General features: G+C 50.1%; 1 protein-coding gene across 1 annotated transcript in view; it reads right to left on the bottom strand.

Annotated features, from left to right (window-relative positions):
• Nucleotides 1–19,138, bottom strand: part of FHOD1 (formin homology 2 domain containing 1) — an 82,824-nt gene that overhangs the window by 16,713 nt on the left and 46,973 nt on the right. The window contains 11 exon segments of the mRNA XM_015408404.1: nucleotides 166–281; nucleotides 3,052–3,105; nucleotides 5,195–5,218; nucleotides 7,274–7,381; nucleotides 9,549–9,751; nucleotides 9,964–10,107; nucleotides 10,219–10,313; nucleotides 11,829–11,940; nucleotides 12,966–13,060; nucleotides 15,294–15,399; nucleotides 18,031–18,098. Of these exon segments, the coding sequence (XP_015263890.1) occupies nucleotides 166–281; nucleotides 3,052–3,105; nucleotides 5,195–5,218; nucleotides 7,274–7,381; nucleotides 9,549–9,751; nucleotides 9,964–10,107; nucleotides 10,219–10,313; nucleotides 11,829–11,940; nucleotides 12,966–13,060; nucleotides 15,294–15,399; nucleotides 18,031–18,098 (1,125 nt within the window).

The following is a 19,138-nucleotide window of genomic DNA, read 5'->3' as shown; positions in this document are numbered from 1 at the left end:
GGGAAGGGAAAGAGATTGTAAGCTGCTCTGAGACTCCTTCAGGTAGTGAAGGGCGGGGTAGAAATCCAATCTCCTCCTCCTCCTTGTCCAGTTCTGGCATATACAACCATGGAATTGCTTGCTCTCCTCCCAAGGAGAGATTAGTTGCCCCCCTCACTCTGTTACCTGGGCTGAGTTGTTCAGCGCCTGGCATCGCCTCAGCCAGGACCTCTGCTCGGCCCCGGGACATTGCAAACAGCTTCTCCATCTGGGAGGCAGCAAGGTTTTCCAAGAAGCGAGCTCTGCAAGGGACAAAAAAGCCCACCTCACTGAGGATCGGGGAGACAGCAACCTGTTCCAACAACTGCAGCACACACAGCATGCTCGGAGAGACCGGACCCATCACAGCGACACACACAGGGGATGGGCCTACAACACACAACTGTAGCCATCCCGGAAGGTCACAGCTCATTGGTCAAAGAGAAAAACCACACAGCAGGAGTGCATCACAGGGCAAAGCTCCTACTACACACACACACACACCTCCATGGAAGATCCTTTGAGAGTCAATGTGGTGCAGTAGTTAGACTGGCGTCCTAGAAATCTGGGCAACCCAGGTTCAAATCCCCACTCTGCCATGGATGTTTGCTGGGTGACCTTTGGGTCAGTTGCACACTCTCAGCATACCCTATGTCAATGGGCTATTGTAAGGACAAAAATGGAGGAGAGGGGAATGACATAAGCCACTTTGGGTCCCCATCGGGGAGAAGGATGAGGGCTCTTTTTGTAGCAGGAACTCCTTTGCATATTAGGCGACACCCCCCTAATGTAGCCAATCCTCCAAGAGCTTACAGAGCTCTTCTTACAGGGGCTACTGTAAGTGTCTGTTTAGAGAGGTACATGTTGCTGCCCCTTCTGGGCACTCAAAGAACTCCAACTTCAATGCTCCCTCTAAGCTATGGAGCCTTGTGAGCAAAAATTCTACTTTGTGAGCTACTGGCATTACAGTTGTGAGCGAGCGATTTGGCTGCTGCAATAATTAGTTTGCTCTGGAGCCATCCTTCCTGAGCTAAGACAAAAATGTGTGAGCCAAAGGCTAAAAAACTATGAGCGAGCTCACAGTAACTCAGCTTAGAGGGAAAAGAGCCCCTTGCAGGATTATTGTTTTTATATATCACAACGGGCTCCATCTAAAAACCATCCATCTAAAAACTACGAGCTCCACCTAAAAACTACGAGCTACATTAACAAAAGAGAGCCTTCACACCCTAAAGAGCTTACAGAGCTCTTCTTACAGGGGCTACTGTAAGTGTCTGTTTAGAGAGGTACATGTTGCTGCCCCTTCTGGGCACTCAAAGAACTCCAACTTCAATGCTCCCTCTAAGCTATGGAGCCTTGTGAGCAAAAATTCTACTTTGTGAGCTACTGGCATTACAGTTGTGAGCGAGCGATTTGGCTGCTGCAATAATTAGTTTGCTCTGGAGCCATCCTTCCTGAGCTAAGACAAAAATGTGTGAGCCAAAGGCTAAAAAACTATGAGCGAGCTCACAGTAACTCAGCTTAGAGGGAAAAGAGCCCCTTGCAGGATTATTGTTTTTATATATCACAACGGGCTCCATCTAAAAACCATCCATCTAAAAACTACGAGCTCCACCTAAAAACGATGAGCTACATTAACAAAAGAGAGCCTTAAGTGATTCACACCCTGTGAGAACAAGCCCTGGCCCCTTCCGATCACCCCCAGGACTCTCCTAAGTATCAGAACACTAGCATTCCTCAAGATGGTGCAGTGGGAAACCCAGATTCAAATCCTGCTATGCTGTAATCCAGACTGGGAGGACCCTTTGGTTGTCTCTCCCACAAAGTGGTTGGTCAGATAAATCAGACAGGTTTTGTAGAACACTCCTGGACACTGAAAAGATGACGACATGAAAATGCCCTGAGTATCCCGATATTTAATTTACTCTCCACTATTCTGCAGCTTGGGCCCTCAAAGGGGCTTACAATAAAAGCATCTGTGAAACATCATAAAACAAATTTGCCCCATTGGGGAAACACAATCTATCCTAATCAGTTCCAGCTGCACTGCAGGGAAGTTACCTCGTGCTTTCACCCACATTCCTTGCAGCCCTTGCCACGAATTAGTGTGAGAGCTGGTATGATGTAGTGGTTAGAGCGTTGGACTAGGATCTGGGAGGCTCAGGTTCAAATCCCCACCTTGCCAAGGAGGCTTGCTAGGAGTCCTTGGGCCAGTCACACCTGTTCACCCTAACCTACTGCACAGGGTTGTTGTGAGGATAAAATGGAGGAGAGGGGAACGACGTAAGCTGCTTGGGGTCCCTGTTGGGGCAGAAGGCAGGCCGTAGGTGAAGTAAATTTTTTTTAAAAAAATCTTGCACCTATGAGAACACAGCTGCTGGAATGGGCCCTTCAGCAGCTGAGAAGAGAGAAAGGCAAAGGGTATGGCAGAAGGCGGGGGGGGCTTAGGCTAGCCACGAAAAAACAGATCTGGAGGGGAAGGAACCTCCCCCCCCCCCCGGCATTTGCTACTCACCATCAAGTAGCACCGTGCAAAGCTGCCCTTTCCCCTCCGTCACACTTGGTGCTGCCTTATACTAAATCAGACCCTTGGTTCATCGAGGTCAGTACTGCCTACTCAGACTGGCAGTGGCTCTCCAGGGCCTCAGGCAGAGGTCTTTCACATCATCTACTACCTGGTCCTTTTTAACTGGAGATGCCAGGGATTGAACCTGGGACCTTGGGCATGCCAAGCAGAAGCTCTTCCACTGAGCCACAGCACCTCTAGCACCTCTTAAACGCTTGAGGACAATGAAGAGATCCTTAGTAGAAGCTTCCTGGTTCTTTGCCCTCACTGCTTGACAGAAACTGGGCCCTTCAGGCAAAGAAATGTTCCTCATTCAGTAAAGGCCCAAAACCCAGGACAACTCCATTTTGGGATCTGGGATAAGAGAGCTAGTTTGCGTTCATGCGTAGGTCTTCTGGAGAGATGCTGCACTCACCAGAAATACTCCAAGCCTACCCCTGGTGAAGCACACACACATCTTCACTTACTCAAAATGCCTCAGAACAGGCTTGTCCGCAGAGGCCGCAGGGGGCTCCTTTTGCCTGGGATAAAAGGTCAGTTAGCACCAGTGGGTTGAGGCACCACACCCGTGCATGCCCACCCGAAGCCGAGAGCCACATGCAGAAAGGGTGACATCGAGCTGGGCCTCTCTTCTTCTCCCAAACTTCATTGTGCCCCCCTCCAACCAGCAGCCTGTCTTTGGGCTTATGCCTCCAAGGGAAAACAGAAGCCAGCCCAGAGGGGAACTGGACACATTCTGGCCTTGTTTTGTAACTTCTGAGCAGCAGAAACCGGACCTGGATCTTAGACAGAAACCGACACAGCTGCCTCAAAAAGCAAGCAACGCAGTACATCATCTGCATTAGGCACGAGGGACCTTTGCGGCCCCCTCCCCCCTCTAAGCCACCCAGATGCAAAACTCCTCCCACCCATACCTGCTCAGAAGCAACCGCCAAACAAAACTTTCCATAAGAGCTCTGGGTACTAAGCCATATATGCACCTCTGATTTGGACAAGCATGATGTGGCTGGAGTCACTTTAGGGGGTTTTAAAAGAAGTTGTTAAAACCTGCAAAGGGTTTGACCGTGTTTTTTTAAATGTTAGCACGCGCCCCTGCTCCCCAAGAGCTTAAACTAGTTTACTGTGGTGCACACAACCGTTACTGCATCAGCTTTATGAAGGGGGTATAAGAAAGGGGTATGTACGGCCACAGGACCCCCCAAAGTTGAGATTTGCTTTTTAAAGTCCTGCTATAAGACTGGAGAGAAGACCCCTAAGGAAGTACAGGAATGACAACTCTATTATTTGGAACAAAATTTGAGTCCAGTGGCACCTTTAAGACCAACAAAGTTTAATTCTGGGTATTAGCTTTTGTGTGCATGCACACTTCATCAGGTGACGTGTGTATGCACATGAAAGACTGTACCCAGAATTAAACTTTGTTGCCCCTGGACTCAAACTTTGTTCTGTTGCTTGAGACCAACATGGCTGCCCACCTGAATCTAACCCTATTTTTCATTTCGGAAATTTATATGCCGCCTCTCCAGAGACCACCAGCTCAAGGAAGCTGACACAGTAACAGCAACAGGAAAAGCTACGTGACGCTTAAATGCCATCTGATCAGTTTCAATTATTGCTGTTCTTATTTTTTCAATTTTAATCTATTTTTTCAATTTTAATCTATTGGAAGGTATTTATAAATTTGTTGTTAACCACCCTGAGCCCCATGTGGGAGAAGGGCAGTCTATAAAGCAAATTAAATAAATAAATAAATACAGTAAAAATTGTTTTTAAATATATACCACAAGACGTATCAGTAATAAAACAAGCCAGGATGATCTCCTTATGCTAGGAAGGATAGGTGTTGATACAATGGCACTCCCAGTGAAAAATGGCCAGGAGTGAGTGAGTGAGTCCTGAGGCACAGGATTCAAACGGGGCTGATTCAGACATTACAGAGAATAGAGATTGGGTCTGGGGTCCCCCCTCCCAGCCTGCCTCACAGTCAAAGTTGGCTTGCGGGTTCTCTAAATTTATATGTGTGGCGTCTGTGGACTGTGGACTGGCACCATGGCACATGCGGAAAAGGAACTTCAGCCCTTCTCTCCTACATCATTATCTGAGACTGAAATGGTCAGTGGGGATGACCATTGGCCTGGCGCAAGACCAAAGGTACCAGGGAATACATGGGTTCCCCCAGTGAGGCAAACACTCCCCCTTTCTGGGGATGTTTCAGGCCAGGAAAGGGGGGGAGGGCTGGAGCCCATTTTCTTCTGACACCACACATGAAGCAGCGGAGGAGAATCCACAAGTAACATCTGATTGTTGCCTGAGGTGGGGACACCAAACCCAACCAGTGTCCTCCACAATGTGTGAATCAATCTCTTGCATCCCCAGAGAGAACACCAGTACCCTGCCCCACCACACACACGGGCAGGAGCCCCCCAGCAGGCCACACAGGTCTCACTGGCACAGCATCCCCTCAGCAAGACCTTGATACAGAAGCCCCAGGAAAAGCATGCAGGAACCGATGCCAATCTTTGCAGTCCCATGCTGGGCAAATGGATCCCTCCACTGGGCCAAGAAAAACCACACACACACACAGAGAGAGAGTTTTGTGAAATCACTTACCAAGAAGGGGCAGTTTCATGAAGTCTGGAAAAGGAAAGGAAGTTTAAGCGGAAAAGATGAGCACCAGAGAGTAGAAGATGACAAGATGGGCAGAAAACAGGCTAAGGCAGAAAAAGAGTGTCTCCCCCTACACCTCCGTGCTGGTAGCAACCCTCCCCCCACCAACAACCAACAGTCGTGACCACACTGGGACACTGGCTACTGCTCCTGCCTGCAGTGGGCTATCACCAAGAAAGGGATCCTAACCTTGCTGAGCCTGTGGACACTTCCGGAATGTTGTGAAAAGGCAGTGGCTGCCGCCACAGAATGGCCACCACAGAGGTTGGGGCCTACTACAAAAGATCAGGTGGTTCCCCAGCTACTCCTGCATGGGAGCTGTCCACAGGCGCAAAGACAATACCTCCTGGGCTTTCTTGAGGCACCCTGTACCACAATGGGGTTGGCAAACTTGGAGACAGGCTCTTTGCTCTGGGAAAGCAGGTCCCACAAAACACAACAGTGGAGACCACGTCGGGGACGGCTGGCCTAGGGGAAACACTCCCCAGTTAGACTGCAGAGTTGGCTGACTCTTCCTGGCTCATTGCCACGCAAGAAGGAACATGGTGGCTGGGCCCTCAGCAGAAAGAAATCAAGAGGGAGGAGGAAAAGAGGCAGAAGCTGGGGGTGGGAGCAGCAGCAAGCCAGGAAAGGTGTCCCAGAGCCTTCCCAAAAGACTGCTCGGAGCTGCCTACAAGGACCTTTGCTTCTGACCAGCAGGCTGGAGACCTGTAGCACTTCCTGCTTTTCTCCAACTGCAACAACCTGCAGTGGGAGAAGGGGGACGGATATGCAGCGGCCCACCCTCCACCACACACTGTGCCGCCTCCCTCAGGATTTTGCCTTCTCCTTCCTCCACAGTACTCAGAAGCCGCATTGAACAGGGCGGTTTCCAGCCTCTTCCTAGCAGTCCCGTCTGCAGAAGGAAGAGATGCAGTTGCGTCTGGAGAAGGTTACAGAAACCTTTTCCAAACTGCATGGAGGGGGAAATGCTTCATGCATCACCCACTTTCAATAGCTGGTGACAAAGCTCTGCTCTTCCAACTAGAACCACACCCACACTGTTTCCATTGAGCCTCTTAGCTTAGTTATTCTCCCCCAAACGACCCCACACCTCCGACCCAACCCACACACAGTTGGAGCTCAGAGTGGCCGAAAGCGCCTGTCTCTGCTTGAGATTCACAGAGCTGTTATTTTTAAAAACAAGAGTCCAGTGGCACCTTGAAAACCTCAGGGTACCTTCTGGTATAACGTTTGGTGAGTCAGAGCTCACTTTAGATGCCTGACACTTTCAGTTATTTATGTATCAACATAATGGATGCAAGCTCCATGCATCTGATGAAGTGAGCTCTGACTCACAAATGCTTACAATGGAATATATGATGTTAATAAAGTTAATAAAAAGTTAGATAGTTACTGCCACTGGACACCTGTTTAGTTAAGGGGCTGCAAGACTTCAGTTTAATTTTGCTGCAATGGACCAACATATGGCTACCATTTTTAATAACTCCCAGCACATGGTGTTAGGCTCTCCGGGACCTTCCTTGGGGGGAGGGGAGCAAATGAAGAAAGATGCTGTCGTACTCACTCAGCGGTACTCATTCCATGGCTCAGGAGGAGCCACAGCCGCACCACCAGCCCCCTTGCCCACTTTCCTGAAACATGGGGCAGATGTTGTGGGGGGGGGAATTGTTCTCAGAAGAGCCACACACAACATACCACAAAGAACCACATGTGGCTCTTGAGCCCCTGAGTGTCACTGGCACAGAACATTGAAAGGACCATGCAGGACCACTTTCTGGTCTGAGTCCACCACACAGCCCATCAGCTCCTGGAGCTTAGAAATAAATACCAGCCGAGAGAGAAGAGAGCATGGGTCTCTCCTCTGGGCCATCTTGAGAACCCTTGAGCACTCACTCCTACAACCTCCAGAACCCACCCTTACCACCTACACCACACATGCAAAGTTCAGTCCCTCTACAACTGGCTTGGAGAAAGAGGAAGGGGGATGGGACCGAGTCATCTCAGGACAGAGAGTCTTACTTGAAAATGCTCCTCTCGCCAAGGTTCCCAGGCTGCTCCCCTTCCGAAGGTGCCGATGTTGAAAGCTGCACACTCGACGAGCTGTTATACAAGCTTGTAAAGCTGGCCCTGAAAGAGAGGCCCATCCAGATGTTGGGGTGCATGGATAAAGCAGAATAAGTACACTTAATGTGCAGAGGAGACTGATCAACGCCATCTGCAACCGAAGGGCAGCAACACGAGCTCGCACATCTGCCAGGCCAGATTTCCATTCATGTTTCCTGGGCAGATGAGATATTTTGCTGTGGGACTGCAACAGATGAGCAAAGATGGATTGGAAGCTGTGACTTTGAAGGACCTAAGGACGCCTGCATCTCAGATGAGCCCCACACCCCCTTCGGTCAATGGCCCCACTCACTCGCTGGTCCTCTGATGAAGCTCCAGCACTTCCCTACCAATATTAAACATAACTTGGCAGGGGGAGGATCGCGGACTAACTTATCCTGTCTGGTGTCCCTGCACTCTTGGGGGGGGGGGAGGGGAAGGCCACACACAAGCACACGAACAGCCTTATACCAAATCAGACATAAGAACATAAGAACATAAGAGACACCAATGTTGGATCAGGCCAAAGGCCCATCCAGTCCAACACTCTGTGTCACACAGTGGCCAGAAATACCAGTGCCATCAGGAGGTCCAGCAGTGGGGCCAGGACATTAGAACCCTCCCACTGTTGACCCCCCCAAGCACCAAGAATACAGAGCATCACTTGCCCCAGAGTCCCTATCTATACCTTGTGGCTAATAGCCACTGATGGACCTCTGCTCCATATGCTTATCTAATTCCCTTTTGAAGCCGTCCATGCTTGTAGCCGCCACCACTTCCTGTGGCAGTGAATTCCATGTGTTAATCACTCTTTGGGTGAAGAAGTACTTCCTTTTATCCGTTCTAACCCGACCGCTCAGCAATTTCATGGAGTGCCCACGAGTTCTTGTATTGTGAGAAAGGGAGAAAAGTACCTCTTTTCCTACTGCTCTTTCCCATGCCTAATTTTGTAAATCTCGATCATGTCACCCCTCAGGCGTCATTTCTCCAAGCTAAAGAGCCCTAAGCGCTTTAACCTTTCCTCATAGGGAAAGTGTTCCAACCCTTTTATCATTCGAGTTGCCCTTTTCTGCACTTTTTCCAAAGCTATAATATCCTTTTTAAGGTATGATGACCAGAACTGCACACAGTATTCCAAATGAGGTCTCACCATTGATTTATATAGGGGCATTATTATATTGGCTGATCTGTTTTCAATACCCTTCCTAATAATCCCCAGCATAGCATTGGCCTTCTTTATTGCAGTCACACACTGTCTCGACATTTTCAGTGAGTTATCTACTACAACTCCAAGATCTCTCTCTTGATCAGTCTCTGCCAGTTCAGACCCCATCAATGTGTATTTATATTTAGGATTTTTGGCTCCAATGTGCATCACCTTGCATTTGGCCACATTGAACCCCATTTGCCATGTTGACGCCCACTTGCCCATCCTTTACAGATCCCTTTGGAGTGCCTCACAATCCTCACTGGTTTACACCACTCTGAACAACTTCGTATCATCCGCAAATTTAGCCACTTCACTGCTTACTCCCAACTCCAAATCATTAATGAACAAGTTAAAAAGCAGTGGACCAAGTACTGATCCCTGTGGATCATCCATCCCTGAAGTTTGGTGTAGTGGTTAATTGTGCGGACTCTCATCTGGGAGAACCAGGTTTGATTCCCCATTCCTCTACTTGCACCTGCTAATGTGACCTTGGGTCAGTCACAAGCTCTGGCACAGCTGTTCCTGAAAGAGCAGTTTATGTCAGAGTCCTCTCAGCCCCACCCACCTCACAGGGTGCCTGTTGTGGGGAGGGGAAGGGAAAGGAGTTTGTAAGCCGCTCTGAGACTCCTTCGGGTAGTGAAGGGCGGGGTATAAATCCAATCTCTTCTTCTTCTTCTTCTTCTTCTTCTGAAGATCAGAATAGTCTATTCAGACTGGCAGCAGCTCTCCCGGTGTTTTAGACAGAGGTCCTTCACATCACCTACTATCTAATGCTGAAGATGCTGGGGACTGAACCCGGGACCATCTGCATGCCAAGCAAAGGCTTGATATTGAGCCCCTCCACATTACAGACTACCTAAAGCCTTTAAACTGGAGATGTGGGGGACTGAACCTGGGACCTTCTGCAAGCAACTGAGCCACGGCCCATCCCCAAAGTGGGATTTCAGCATAACCACCTCCCCTGGGTCCCACCCAACTCACTGGCCATTGCTCTTCACGTCCAGGCTCAGATCCTGAGCAGGGCTGGGCTGAAGTTCTTCGGCTGCTCGGACCCCCGGGCTCTCCTCTTGGGCCATGATGTACCCCATGGACCGCCGCCCCCTCCGACTCTCCTCCCCTTTCCTCCGCTCCTTGCGCAGGCCGGACGGCGACTCTTCCACTCCGTCCTCGTACTTGAGAGCATTCTGCAAGGCAGGAAACAAGACATGCTGCAATGATGAGATCTGCGGCAAGGCAATGGGAAACACACACACCTCACTCCCGAGAAAAAGATCTCTGACAGTTGTAAATCCCCTTCTGGAGTTTTGACATTTGCTCGCTTCCATTCGCACAAGGAGCTTGGGGGCAATACACCTCAGGTGGCAGGAATGACAACGGGAATGAGAAGCGGGCGAACCTCGTAGACGACAAACTGCTGCTTCAAGTCCGGGTCCGTGCCCTTGTTGCTGACATGCTGCTGGATGATCCGCTCCATTCCCTGCTGCTCCAGGCAGTCCGTCATGTCATAGAAGGAGTCCTGGTCCGGGAGGGCAGCCAGTGTCTGCACGACATTAAGAGGGCGCCGCGGTCAGGGCACGACGGCCACGTCCCACCCAGCACTGCCCAGCCATATAAAGGAGCCAGGCGTGTGCCCTCGGCCCCTGAGAGTCACCTTGTTGATGAGTGTCATGGCAAACACCTGGAGCTCCGTATCGGCTCCACTGTTCTGCTCCAGGATCGACACAAGCTGGGACCATGGAAAGCCACCTGTGGGGCAACAGGGAGAGAACATGGATAGCTAGAGCAGCAGGAGATCTCCAGGCCAGGATGTTGACCCTATTCTTGTGGTAGAAGAGGACTGAGAGAGGGGAGGAAAAGTGCGGAAGATCCATGACAGCCACTGCATTCCACTGACAGATAGTGAGACCCAATCCTCTCCTTCCACTGTTTCTCCTCCCACCCCAGTGGCCAGGCACTGAGGCCCCAGGAAGCTTGCGGCAGCTCAGCTGCTGCTGTTCCCAACCTGCAGTCCTGGGCAGAGGTGTGTGAGTCAGATCTCTCTCTCCTGTCACAGGAAGATCCACCTTTATGGCTGTTACGAGCCTGGGCCTGCGTAGAGTAACTACTGGGCCCACATTTCCCAGGTCGCCTTTGGAACCTGTGACTGGTTAACAGGGAATTTGGAGGGAGAACTTGCCCCAGTTGAGAAGGGAGAGGTGGTGCCTGGGGAAAAAGTCATAGAAGGCCTTGCCCAAAGTGGGAGGGGGTTCACTCCTAGGGAGCAGAGTTGAGGGAAGGCTGCTGCAGACAGAGGGATCCCCTCATCCAGAAGGGGTGAGTCAGCTTGAAGCCAGTCACCAAGAGAGAGGGTTGCCAGGTCTTGTTTGGCTGCTGGCGGGGGAGCTCCAGCCTGGGTTCCTGAATCTTCTGGCACCATGATGTCACCTGCAAGTGATGTCATTGCACTGGGCACGTCGTGCAGTGGACACTCTAGCATCTGGTCACTACAGAGTTCTTAGCCAAATGCTAGAGTGTTCCCTGCACGACGTGCCTGGTGCGGTGATGTCACCTCCAGGTGACATCATCACGCCAGGTATGTCGGGTGTGACGGGGCTCTCTGAGGGCAGGGCTCCCCACTGGCCGGCTAGGAACAGTCCAGATGGACACGTTAGGGCGTTCTGCTTGTTCACCTGACTTTACTGATCTCATTATTCTACATATTATTTAAAAATCAGTTTATTACTAGACCTCTTAAATAAAATCGTTTATTATTCTGCCTTGGTCCTCACGCCTCATTCAGTCACGTATAAAGTAAAACCTACTGAGGAAGGAGTGGACATAAGGGGTCGGGTGGGTGCTCTGGGCCCTCCCGAGGAGGCCCGCACCAGAGCGGTGGCAGCCTACAGAGAGCTTCCCTGGTATCCCCTGCTTGCAACAATGGCGCAGCCAGGTCCTCTGCACTGAGACCCTGCGACTCTGCCAAGTGGGGACAAAGTGTGGGAAGTGCCTTCTCGCTATCAAATAAAAGTGCCCTGACTCTGCTTCCCAAGAATGTCCCAAACAGAATGTGATGGTGTTCTTAGTATCTGGCATTCCAGGCTATACCGCCACAGGAAACGATTTTCTGACTGAGAGACACTGACCCTTCGTGCGTTTTGCTTACTCTGTTCTTAATGCCACCAGGGCTGATGAAAACCACAGCACTCTCTCCGTTGCAATTCCAGCCCGTCTGAGGGCTAAAGCCCCCGCCACCCCCTTAAAGCGCAAGATTGGCACCCTCACCTCTGACCTGTTCCGCTGCTACAATGGCTTGGATCAACAGCTGGGCGTTGGATTCTGAATATTCCACAAAGACAAGCAGCAGCTTCAGGGCACTCTTGACCACGAGGCGGTACTAGGGAGAGGAGAGAAGCCCACGGCATCAGTTTTACGCCAAGGAGTTCCACAGTCAGTTCATGCCACAGAGCAGCTGTTCAGGCCACTGACAGGGACAGCAAAAGACCTCTTTAAAGTTTTGACTTTAGGACTTCTTTGTCATCAAAAAGATAACCCTTAATCTCCAGGCCAAATTCATGCTGCAAAGAGGAGACCTCCTTCTCCCCCCACCCCCCTATGCAGAACAGCCAGTTTAAAAAACAACAAAATCAGTATTTTTTTGCAGGTGCAGCCCTGGGCTTGACTCTGTTTCTGCCACTTCTCAGCCTCCGAAACTCTCCAGCAGCTCCTAGAAGATGTTTTGAGAGTGCAATGAGTTTCAGCCAAGGAGAGTTTTCTGCAGCAAAGCCCAAGGCACAGATCCTCAACTGATTCTAAGACAAAAATGGATCTGGGGCCACTCAATCTGCCACAGGGAAACCTTTGGGCTAAACCGTGGTCCAGAGACAACCCAGGCAAGGCATTCAGGGGCGCTCTCTTTCTCTTGTGGGCCACCATAGCAAAAAGGATTCCTGGGCACCGGTGTCAGTGTGTGTGTGTGTGGGATGATCCTCAACAACGTGGCACAGAAACCAATGGCTGGCTTTTATTTTCAGTGTATTTTTGTACTTTCCATCCTCCATTTTGTTTCTTTTCCCCAGTGTGCCAGGGGCACAACCCAGTGCCAGCTAGCCACACCCCTGTGCCGACTGAAGTCAGCCAATCATCCTCCAGACACCCTCTGGGATGCAAATAAGCCTCAGCAGCACAGCTTGACAGATGAATTTTTCTCTCCACCACCAATCCCTTCTGATGAAGAGCTCTGGTGAGCTTAGAAGCTGGCACTCTTTTGTGTCACTTTGGCCAGTCCGAGTATAACGTGGCTTTTTGTTTCTGGATTTTGCTTTGGGCCAAGCTGGCTCTCAGCATCCTAAGTCTCTGCTGGCAGGGGAAAGTGAAGGGGGGAGCACCTTCCCCTCCACAGCCACTTAGGGGTGTACTCACCAAGCTCCCGCAAAGCGTGTAGAGCCACTGCACTGTCTGGTTGTGGTTTATCACTCCCATCATCCCATCCACAAAGAGCATGATCTGACTGAGAGCTGGGGGAGAGAAAGAGTGAAAGCATAGCCAAAATACATCGCTAGAGACCCAGTATGCACCTCGGGTGGAGGGTGCCGGCATCAGCACAAAAGGAAGAGCCACAGGATCCGCCAGAGTGAGAGAGCATCAGACTCCACCCAGAGAATGCAGGCCTTGGGGCTTTTTTCAGACAATGGGGACTTCTTTACCACTGACTTCACAGGGAAAGCAGCAGGTAGGAATGATTTGCTTTAGTGACATTTATAGCCAGGAGGAGGCAGGAAAAGAGGGAGGGTAAGTTGCTTCCTCCCTGCCTCTCCCCACCCCTGCCTGCCTGGGGCCAGGGAGGGCCTTCGCAGGGCTTCCTTGCACTCCCGCCGGCCTTGCAGGTCCACCGCCGGGCCCCTCATGGGGCTCGGCAGTGGAGCTGCAAGGCCGGCGGTGGCAGCCGGGACCGTTGGGGGCTGGGTGTGTGGCCTTATGACACACTTCCGGTGATGTCAGGGGGTGTGGCATATGCTAATGAGTTATGCTAATGAGTTCCCCTAGCTCTTTTTCTATGAAATGACCCCTGCCCGACACCATGACATCACTTCCACGTGATGTCAGCACGTTGGGGACGTTGCGTGGTGATGCCCCCCCCCCCAAACAAGCACCAAAACCATCAAAATAAAAACATCTTTTCTTTTAAACTTCTCCCTGTCCACACATATTAATGAGTCTTCCCCCCATTAGTTGAAGTCTGACCACCAAGAGCCTCGTAAAGGCAGGAAAATCTAGGGATACCAAAGCAGACCCAGAAAAGAATAAGGCCTGCAATGTTTTGCCTCAGTCAATATTGCTGACTATTTGGGAGGGACTCAGTGGCAGAGCATCTGCTTGGCATGCAGAAGGTCCCAGGTCCAAACCCCAACATCTCTAGTTGAAAGGATCTGGCAGGAGGAGATGTGAAAGACCTTCGCCTGAGACCTCGGAGAGCTGCTGCCAGTCTGAACAGACAATACTGACTTTGATGGACCAAGGGTCTGATTCAGTATAAGGCGGTTTCATGTGTTCATGTGCCTGTTAATTTTGCCTGCCTCGTTTGATCCAGAAGCAGAGAGGTCGAAACACACCAGATTTACACCTGAACCTTCCCCTTTCCATTTCCACTTGAAAACCACCATATACTCAGGGCCGGCTCACTCACTAGGCGAACTAGGCAGTCGCCTAGAGCAGGACGGCCCTTAGGGGCGCCAAACTGAACCCGGCCCCATACTCTGGGAGTTTCTTTATTATTTGTGTTTTTCATTCTTCCTAAAATGCATTTATTTTTGAAAATTGGTGGGCACACCGGGGGGGGGGGCAGAAGGGATCCTCGCCTAGGGTGCAAAATAAGCTGGGGCCGGCCCTGCATATACTGCGCAAGAGCCAGATGCCACACGGGGATGCCACACTACCCACAAATCTCTACTATACCTTGCCCTGTTTTGCCAGTTATTTATTTAGAAAACATGTGTGCTGCCTGTCTCCAGGGAACTGCTCTAGGCACTCAAAGTAAGAACAATACGATAAAACCATAACAACAACATAAGAATTACCAGTGTTATTACAAGCCATGAATCATAAGCCAGGGGCATAAAAACTACATACAGTTGGCTAGAATATTCGTAAAACAATCTACGGTTTAGAAACAGATCATAAAAACAGTTTTAAAAAAAGATGGACCCCTGTATTTAAAAGCCTGCGTACACAGAAATGTTTTGGCCTGGTGGCTAAAGGACATTATGATAGGCACCAGGCAATCGTTAAATGGAAGGGCATTTCAAAGGCAAGGTGCTACCACTGAAAAAGCCCCGTCTCTTGTCACTTCCTGTCTATGCAGACAGGGGCCGTGGGGATCACGGCTTGGAAAGAGGATCTTAATGACGACGACAATAATAATAATAATTAAGTGTCGTCAAGTCATAACCAGTTTAAGCCAGTCCTTCCAGGCAAGAGATGAGCAGAGGTGGTTTGCCATTGCTTTCCTCTGCATAGCAACCCTAGTCTTCCTTGGTGATCTCCCATCCAAGTCCTAACCACAGCCAATGTTGCTTCGCTTCCAAGGTCTGACAAGTTCAGGCTAGTCTGGACTATTCAGGCTGCTAGGATCCCGATGTGTAGCTAAGAATAGCACTGAATCCGTGACCCCTTTGGAGGGGAGATCCCAGACATACCACAGCTCCAATTCTCCCTGCTGCGGGGCAGGTCTGCTCACCCCTTGTCACTCACCTCTCAGGATATAGTTCTGGTAATTCTGGTCTGCTTCAGCTCCCACTGTGATGAGGCATGTCAGCCCTTCTAAATTCACAAACTCAGGCACCAGGTCTTTATCCTCCTGCAAAAGAATGCAGAAGATAAAATATCTTCTGTCTGAACTACAGTTGCCAGACCCCAGGTCCCAGTAGGGATTTCCCCGCTTTTGGGGGCTGCAATTGTGTGCAATGGCGCCGACGTGATGACATCACTTCCAGGTGACGTCATCATGCTGGGACATCCCCTGATGATGTCCCACCCACCCCATAACACCCCCCAAATCCCCCTACCATGATGGTGAGGGAACCTGGCAACCCTAGTTTGACCCCTGAAAGCCGTTCTGTCCCTTGGTTGGTGCATGCTCAGATAAGGCATCCCAGCAGGCCAAGTGGCAAGGCCCTGGGGTCAATGTGAAGACATAGCTGGTTGCAAGCTGTGTCCCAGAGCACAGTTCAATTGTGGGTGTGTCCCAGGGGGCCTTAAACTGCTGCCAGCCCCTGCTATTGCTGGTGAGGATTGCCAGCTCCATCCCTTATATATATCGTTCCTAGATCCAGTTGGTCAGCCATGTTGGTCTGAAGCAGTACAACAAATTCAGAGTCCAATGGCACCTTTAAGACCAACAAAGGTTTATTCAAGGTACTAGGAAAAAGGCCCGTTGTGGAAATAAATACAACGGCCTCTAGAAAGAGGCTCTGGGCGGGTGCCCCGGCCTTGGACACTCAGTGTCAATTTGCTGTGGCGACCTCAGCAGGGTATAATGACACTGAGTCCACCATTTTCTCCAGAGGAACTGATCTCTGCTACCTAAAGAACAGTTGTAATTTTGAGTGATCTCCAGCCTTCACCTGGAGATTGGCAACGATGGTTCCCCAGAAGGGAATGGTTGGTTTGGAGGGTGGAGTCTATGGCTTTGTACCTGTCCGAGGTCCCACGCCTCCTGAAACCTCATCCTCTCCAGGCTCCATCCCTCATATCTCCAGGAATTTCCCACCTGGAGTTGGCAACCCTATTTCCCAGCCAATCATCAACCTACCTTTATTTCCCCCTCACTCTTCAGCTTTCCTCCCCCCACACACCTGCAGCCTCTCCCGTGCTCTGAAGCCCTGACTGCTACGTCACATTGGCTGTCATATGGGGGCCACCTCAGCAGCATATAAGGACACAGAGTCCACCATTTTCTCCAGGGGAACTGATCTCTGCCATCTGGAAAGCAGTTGTAATTCTGAGTGATCTCCAGCCCTCACCTGGAGATTGGACACATTTTACCTCAGAACAGCAAAACTGTTTAGAATGTTAGAGGCAAAAGCCAATCAAGTCGCATATGCAAACGACCTCTGTGTTCCGAGGCAGAGGCCAAAGAGGCTGCATATGCAAATAACCTCTGTGTTCTGACTGGCTATTGGGGGGGAGAGGAACAGCAAAATGTTTAGAATGTTGGAGGCAGGACTCAGGCAAAACAGCCAGTGGATAGGGAGACCCTCTGAATGACAGATCAGAGAGCGAACTGATTTTGGAGCGTGTGGAATGTTCTAGAGAAGTGCCACCACCATTTGGCTTTTATTTATAAGGAAGATGAGCTTTCGTGTGCACACACACTTTATCAAATACATAGAATGGCAAAAAAGGGTTCAAACGTATAGCCAGAGAATGAACAGCAAATTAACATGCAACATGATGACGATACAGATATGCAAAGTGACACTAAATAACAAGTTAAGGTTATAAGGTCAACTGTTGCAAAACAATAAATATGTCAAAGTAGCAGAGACATGTCTAAAGGTGCCTTTTCTAATTGTGGGAAGTGACTGGGAATCTTCATTCTCTCCTGTCAGGCAAGGAGGGCACTTAACACTACACCCTCCTCCCAAAAATGCTGCTATGTCCGCAGACATCCTAATATCCCTTGCGTATATCGTTCCTGCCCATTGACATGAACAATCCAGTATCTTGAGAAAAGCCAGAGAGCTTCAGAATCAAAGGTGATGAGGAGGAAAAGGGGCTTGAAGGTAGAGAGAAGTTGAAGAGAAATATGGGATTTATACCCTGCCCTTTACTACCCAAGGGAGTCTGAGAGCGGCTTATAAACTCCTTTCCCTTCCCCTCTCCACAACAGACACCCTGTGAAGTAGGTGGGGCTGAAAGAGCTCTGACAGAAACTGCTCTTTTTCAAGGACAGCTCTTATCAGAACTATGGCTTGCCCAAGGTCATCCAGCAGGTGCAAGTGGAGGAGTGGGAAATCAAACCCGGTTCTCCCAGATTAGAGTCCGCGCACTTAACCACTATACCAAACTGGCCATTTGATGACCCTGGTATGTCTGCTGGAGGAAAGGGGCTGCGGCTCAGTGTTAAAGCACTTGCTTGGCACTCAGAAGGTCCCAGATTCAATCCCCGGCACCTCCAGTTAAAAGGATCAAATAGGAAGCAATATGAAAGGCCTCTGCCTGCCTGAGACCCTGGGGTGCTGGCTGTGTCAGGGTGGGGCCCAACCCTGACAGCCTGCTGGTCCCAGTAGAGAAGTCTGACCTTGACAGACCAGGGGTCAGGTACCAGAAGACCATTTCCTGTGTGCTTTAGGCTAACCACAGAGAACAGTGCGCTTAAGTCAACGATATATCGAGGAGTGTAGGTAGGCTGTATATGAATGCATCACCAACGTGCTGTGCAGACAGGCAATGGGGCATAGACAGAATTGGGAAAGAAAGCACGTACCTGGAAAAGCTGTTTCAACGAGAAGAGGGAGCGCCTCAGCTCGGGGCCCTTGGAATTGTAGAGCTTCTCTGGAAAAAAAAATCATGAAACAAACATTTCACAGGCTGCAGATGATGTACAAGGAGCAGGTTGTCCTGGAAACTAAGCATCCCAGCGAGTCAGTCCTTGGATGCATACAGAGATTTTGGCTTGACCTGCTGTCATTCTTGCCCACACCCAGTTTGGTGTAGCGGTCAAGTGCGCTGGCTCTAATCTGGGAGAACCGGGTTTGATTCCCCACTCCTCCACTTGCACCTGGCTGGATGACCGTGGGCAAGCCGTAGTTTTGGCACAGCTGTTCTCGAAAAAGAGCAGTTTCTGTCAAGAGCTCTCTCACCCCACCTACCTCACAGGGTGTCTGTTGTAGTGAGGGGAAGGGAAAGGAGTTTATTCCTCCTCCTCCTCTTCTCAAGCACAATGTGAACAAAGACTTCCTGGGTTTGGAAGTTTTCGAACTCCAATCAGTCGTAATGCCTAGATTTGAGTGTGTGGACTCCAGCAGCACAAAGGCAGTAACATATTTGTGATTTTTAGGAAGTCCAAGTATACTGGGGACTCCAGAGCTCCCTATACTCAAAAAGTGTAGCCATGTCAGCTACTCTTGGAATATCCAGTCCTTCTGTTTTGGAACCCATAACAGTGGTCTTTCAAACAGCACACAAAATCGAAATGTGAGAATGGTAGATTAATAGCAGTGGAAGCCTTAATTACATCGTGTGTAATGAAACTGGAAGAACGAACACAAAAGGAGGTAATGAGAAGACACTCAAAGACTCACACCAGCTGTATCAGTCATGACACACAACACACACACCCAAATCTAGGGGAGAAACATGATCTCCAAGAAGGCATTAAGCACTGGCTTGTTGAATCAGCCCAAGAGGTCCTCTAATCCTGGGTCACTCCCACAGAAGGCAGGCAGGTCCCCCAGTGATGACCAAAGGAAAGCCTCGTCCTTGTCCCCCCCCATGTGGCAACTACAGACTAAAAGCCACTCTAAGTATCATGGCCAGCAAGGCTTCAGATTAGTGGAGCAGCTCCCAGAGCATCACTGAACCTGTTGCTAGCA

Source organism: Gekko japonicus, unplaced genomic scaffold (genome assembly GCF_001447785.1).
Source record: "Gekko japonicus isolate JY-2015 unplaced genomic scaffold, Gekko_japonicus_V1.1 scaffold717, whole genome shotgun sequence".
Lineage (NCBI taxonomy): Eukaryota > Metazoa > Chordata > Lepidosauria > Squamata > Gekkonidae > Gekko > Gekko japonicus.
Note: the sequence above shows the minus strand (reverse complement) of the source record. Positions and strands in the feature narration are given on the sequence as shown.